The 5674-nt window shown below is 38.7% G+C and overlaps 1 protein-coding gene across 1 annotated transcript; it reads left to right on the top strand.

Moving 5' to 3' along the window:
* The first annotated feature begins 3283 nt into the window (after positions 1–3283).
* On the top strand, positions 3284–5192 carry rgs16 (regulator of G protein signaling 16). Its single transcript, XM_008295484.1, has 5 exons — positions 3284–3392; positions 3657–3740; positions 3844–3905; positions 4074–4240; positions 4367–5192. The coding sequence occupies exons 1-5, from the start codon at positions 3352–3354 to the stop codon at positions 4580–4582; spliced, it is 570 nt and encodes a 189-aa protein (XP_008293706.1). The 5' UTR covers positions 3284–3351; the 3' UTR covers positions 4583–5192.
* The last annotated feature ends 482 nt before the right edge of the window (positions 5193–5674 follow it).

Below are 5674 nucleotides of genomic sequence, written 5' to 3'. Positions count from 1 at the left end.
CCAATGTCAGTACTTTCTGATCTTCTGTCTCTGTGTTTAAGGTCTGGATAAGCTATGTAAAAGAAGAAAAAAAAAAAACAATACTTGCTAGGAGCTTTTCAGTCATCTAACAGCATCACTCTTCTCCTACATCTATGTCTGAGGGGATACAGTCTTCACTCACTCACCTGGAAAAGGTCACTTGTCAGAAAAACACATAAGCAAGTGTTTAAGAAATGACCAAAGATGTACTTTCCATGGAAACCTAATTTACCCCACTTTCTAGTTAAAAGACAACAAATCCAAATAAAATAAAAATTTTTAAAAAGGACAAAAAAATAAAATAAAATAAAAACTATGACGTTACTCTACTAACAAATCTACTGAAATATTGTCTGTGTTGTCTATGTTTGATGGCTTATTCATGTGTTCCAGAAAGCTCGTTTGTTGCCCAAAAAGTATGAAACACATCAGTGAGCCACACTATAGTCTGTTCTAAACAAGTGGAAACCTCTAGTACTGAAAATATTAGGCAAAAAAAATGTAGTTTGTCAAATCGCCACTTGAAGCTGACTTTACAGCAGAAATGAAGCATATTTACAGCCTGGTTAAAAAATTGTTTTGGTCTCTATAGCTAATTTCCCTTTTTGTGAAAACTGTATGGGGGTGAACTTTTATATAACTCACCTGTTTAATTTGTATTAACGTTCAAAGTTGTGCATAATTAATGGTATGGGCACTTTGAGTCATAGAACGGACTGTGGCTTGTCTCAATTCCACTTACACTCCAACCCTTTGCTCAATCATAGATTTCCCAGAAGTTAGGAGGAGTCAGGAACTACCAAGATAGCAATGGCTGGAACCACCTCAGAACTGCCCTTCAGCAAACATGGTGTCAGGGAGAGTTTGTCCGTCTTTATTGCCAGTCTGTGGTTGTTACATGAAATAGTTCCCAGGGAAAGTACTAACTGGTGCACAGGTGTGTACTAATCCACCACTCAAAGTAGACTGCAATGAAAATGCAATTTCCTTCTGTTTGAGTAAAGTTTACTCAAAAACTCAAAAAAAAAAAAAAGTTTCAGAAACTTATTTAGGCTGTTTTTGTTTTTGTTGTTGCCATGATCCAATGAGTTTAAGGCCCAGAGTCACAGACAAGGTTGAGCAGTGGCAAGGTAATGAGAGAAAAACTAGTTCATTATTGATTTCAATTGTCCTTTGCAGTAACACAAAATGTAGGCCTTGTCATGGCTTACCCTTAAATTGTCTGGTTAATTCATGGTATTGCGTGACAATATATCGGGATTGCTATCGGTTTTTAAGAGCATGTAGACGTAGCAGCATAATATGTTCAATCAAAATGCACTTAAACAAGTAATTGCTCCTTGTTGTACAATAAAACACTGTCCTGGCAACTGAATATCCATCTTTGCGCAATCAGTTTTATCTAAAGTGGTTTCAAAACCTGCCCTGGTGAGTCTGTCTGCCTTTTAGGAAGTGACGTTAAACAACAATTTTATATCATGATTTCTTCATAAAACCAGTGACATTTGACTAAGAGCTTATTTCCTGTGGAACTGGTGTTAAAGTCCCATTAGAAGAGCTTATTTCATTTGTCACACAGCCCTGTTGGCCCGAAATTCCTCGAAACGCCTATGGCAATAACCTTACGTAACTGGTGCAATACAGTGTTTCCACTGTCATTTCAGAAACAGAGGTTGGAGGTCTTTTAAAGTTCTGATTCAAACACCAGTTCCTGCGGCACTGGGCCACGCTTTTTTCTTTTAATTTCAACTCTACTGCAACCAATAAAAAAATAGATATTATTATGAAAGGTTACTTTAATCAACAAACATTCCCACTGAAGGCCACACTAAAGGAGTTATGTGTCATTCCTCATCATTCTTCAGTCACGTACTGCCATGGATTATCTACTCTCCTTTTAATCTGAATTATATGACAAACAAATCCTAGATAAGCAACTTGCAGCTCACCATATGGGAAACAGCTATGCTTCAGCTTTATTGTGTCCAGCTGTGAAACCTGCCTGCTTACAGTAATATAATTAAACAGTGTGAATGCTGCGTTTCCTTCCCATCAGTCCCTGGGATGATCACCTTTATCAGGCCCATAAAGAGCCTAAGTGTGATTGGTTTTCATTCCTGCTTCATGGGCCTCTAGTGGTAAACACAAAGGAGCTGTCAAGAAGCAATTTAACAGTACAGGATGTTTAAAAGGACCAGTCGCACTTGCTTTTTATTGTTTAGTTAAGCCCAGACAAAACCACCTGAATATCTATGGTCTGTGCTTGATATCACTATAAAGCATTTAGCTTGCTTTATTCCCCATCATGTCTCATCTGAAAGCCTGTAATACAGTAGAGTTAAGTCATACGTCTGTCAATATTTACGGCAGTCATTCATTTCTGCTTCATACAAGTAGCTCTTAATCATTTTCACTCATCATAAAGGTGGTTTATTTGTATGGATTGCTGCCTGTTTTGCAAAATGAGTAGATGCTTGTAAGTAGTTCTCAGCTCCTCTCAAGTAGGATAAGTTTAGTGCAGGAAGTTCACACACCATTGCAGTTTTAATACTCCACCTTCTGGCAGTGTTATGTTTGGTGATAAATTAATCAAGGCAACGTGAATATCATTTAAGCCTGTATAACAATTGGTTGGTCGAACTGGATCTGTCAGGCTTTCTGCAGATCTCAGTCTTTTGTCATATCACACAGGGGAAACTAAACACGAGCAAAACATTGTACAAAAACATGTTGATCAAAAAACACTTATGACAAATACATTATATTAAAAGACAAATGTGTCACTGAGGAGCACATTCAGGACTTTGACAGAACTGTGAGAAACCACGACAAGCTGAAAGATTTAAGGACATTTTGAGAGTAATACCAGTTCAGAATAGGTAAAAGATGACTTCCCCAAATACTTAATTTATATATAGTGATTTCTCATATATGCACTAGATAGATGTTTACTATGTACTCAGGGATGAATGTAAACAAGCTGTTTTGAAAGAGAAGGGTGAAAACACAACGCTGAAAGATTCACTATGTTTGGGTTTTTCCCAGCCTCGTCCTTGCATATATTCCCCATTTTCTGACTTCATCATTTGTCATCCTCTCTCTCTCTCTCGCTCTCTCTCTCTCTCTCTCTCTGTCCCCCCTCTCTCTACCTCACTGTGATTGGCTGAGAGGGCTGATGACACATCCGAGGGAGAGGAGGTAGGACTATAAAACCTCTATTCGAGCTCCGTTCAGACGCAGACAATCTCGCTCTCTACTGAGCTTCACCAAACGGATATAAAAGCACCACCTGACCGAGACACCACCTTATACCAACACCAACCTGCTGCTATGTGTAAAGGACTAGCATCACTGCCTACCTGCTTGGAGAGGTACATGAAGCTTTATGCACTCACTCACACTACAGATGTTTGGGGATTTTGGATTATGTGATGAAGACGGCTCTGCTGCTTTATCATTGTGCATCTGCGTGTGTGAGGATTTGAGCTTAAGCCGTGTCAGTTTTAGGTTATGTAAAATCTAGACTTTGCAGTCAGTGTGGATTTATTCAGTGCTTAATTTCACTGATGGCTTGTCTGTGGGGATACAAACAAGGTCTTGCTAAATGTATCTAACCTGTTGTCTTTTTCTTTTAGGGCAAAGGAGCTGAAAGCAAGGCTGGGAAGCTTTTTGCAAAAACCCAACTGGAGTGTATCCTGTTGCAAAATAGGGAAAAATAAGTAAGCATCACTCTTAGAATATATAACTACAGTGTACAAATGCTGTCTCTGTTTGCTTTATAACATTCTAGGTTCAATCTAATTGTTCCTTATCTGTTTTCAGGCCAAACCTGGAGGAATGCCTTAGGTGGAAAGAATCTTTTGAAAAACTCCTGTCCAGCAAATGTAAGTAAACCTTTAGGATTTTGATTTTTTAAATGCATTTTGGCATCAAAAAAGTGAATTCAAATGCCAATAAACTGAACTGCCCACATACACATACACACACTCACCCGTGCAGCCCCTGCGGGTCATTATGTACAATAAGTAATCAAATTTCCTCTCTTTCCTCAGATGGACTGTGTGCCTTCACAACCTTCCTGGTCTCTGAGTTCAGCGAGGAGAACGTTGCGTTCTACTTTGCCTGTGAGGATTACAGGAATACCAAGTGTCCTGCTAAACTACCCGCTAAAGCTCGGAAGATCTATGATGAATTCATTGGCAGTGAAGCTCCCCGGGAGGTAAGAAAATACCACATCTCAAAACCAAAAAAAAAAAAAAGGAGGCTTAGCTTGTATCTACTATCCTATTTAAAACAGAAACAAATGAAACTCATACTAATATTTTATATCTGTTTCTTTTTACAGATTAATATTGACCATGAAACCCGTGACATCACCAAAGCCAACATGCAGACCCCCTCATCTTCTTGCTTCGACCTGGCACAGCATAAGATCTACATGCTCATGGCCAAAGACTGCTACCCTCGCTTCCTCCGCTCCCCAGCCTACAGGGATCTAGTGTGCCAAGCCAAGCCCAGCGCCAAGGCCACTAAGCACCCCCAGCAGGAGAAGAAGGTGTGAAATCTGTCCACAAGCCTACCAGGGATTTGTTAGTGATCGCCTTAAGATTTGAGAAAGCAAGGGATGTATGGCATTAAGTGCTGCATTATGAAGCCAGTGCCGACACTGTTGTAGATGCACAGATCATCCTGAGAGAAGCAGTGCATGAGGATAATCTGTAGAGGCTCTCTCTTCAGACATGAGAAAAGATTGAAGAGAAAGGTAAAATAAAGGAAACGTTGAAGGCTGATGCCTTGAAGTGGACTGCGGTGTAAGTGCAGATGGAGTTTGGGCAGCAAAGAGAAAGTTATACTAAAGAGACTGAATGACAATCAAACAGGAGGGCAGCAGAAGTGAGAAATGCACTTTTCTTTGCCTTCAGGCAAACTTTTGTGGTTGTGATGTGCAATGTCCCTCTGTCCAAGTTGTACACTTTTTTTGAACAGGCATGTAGGGTACTTGATGAATTTGTATTTGTATTTATTTGTATTTATTTGACGGTAATATATTTGTTGCATTTTTATCAAACAAAGATGAAAACAATGTGCAATTTAATTTATACTGTAATATTTATATCACTGTTGTCTTTTTTTTTTTTTTTTTTTTTTTACGTACCAGCAAATAAACTAGATTATTTGAAAAATAAAGTGTGCTAAAAAAAATTGGGAAAATGTGTTATCTTTGCCCTTATTTAACAAAACCATGGTTTACATATTATTTGAATCAATGGTTGCTAAGCGGAGTCACATATGTACTTGCAGCACAGTAGCAGCAACAAAAAACAAACATTTCACAGTCATTAGGACAGTTTTAACCTATGACATGGCTATTTTTAGTATCTCATTTAGCCTAGTGACATATATGCAACATTAAATGTAAATATAAGGCCAGGTGAAGTTTGCACGTAGTTGTGCAAATACCCAGAATCTGCAGGTTTAATCATTATTATCTGATATAGAGATGATAATGATGTATTTGCTCTCTGCTATGAGGCATTGTGTGGATAATGTTGTGCTGAACTGTTTTTCACCTTGGAAACTGCTCTGGTCTGTGTCATAAAGAAGTCAGACAATGATATCACCCTCCTTCTCAGAGCTTTTGTCTGCTATCATG

Source organism: Stegastes partitus, unplaced genomic scaffold (assembly GCF_000690725.1).
Source record: "Stegastes partitus isolate 25-593 unplaced genomic scaffold, Stegastes_partitus-1.0.2 Scaffold23, whole genome shotgun sequence".
Classification (NCBI taxonomy): Eukaryota; Metazoa; Chordata; class Actinopteri; family Pomacentridae; genus Stegastes; species Stegastes partitus.
Note: the sequence above shows the minus strand (reverse complement) of the source record. Positions and strands in the feature narration are given on the sequence as shown.

What these genes read in the sequence shown, in the direction of transcription:
- rgs16 (XM_008295484.1), top strand. Translation starts at nt 3,352, where the DNA reads ATGTGTAAAGGACTAGCATCACTGCCTACCTGCTTGGAGAG. An exon ending in AAAACTCCTGTCCAGCAAAT is followed by an intron (nt 3,906 to 4,073) that starts GTAAGTAAACCT and finishes CTCTTTCCTCAG; the next exon opens with ATGGACTGTGTGCCTTCACA. An exon ending in GCAGTGAAGCTCCCCGGGAG is followed by an intron (nt 4,241 to 4,366) that starts GTAAGAAAATAC and finishes TTCTTTTTACAG; the next exon opens with ATTAATATTGACCATGAAAC.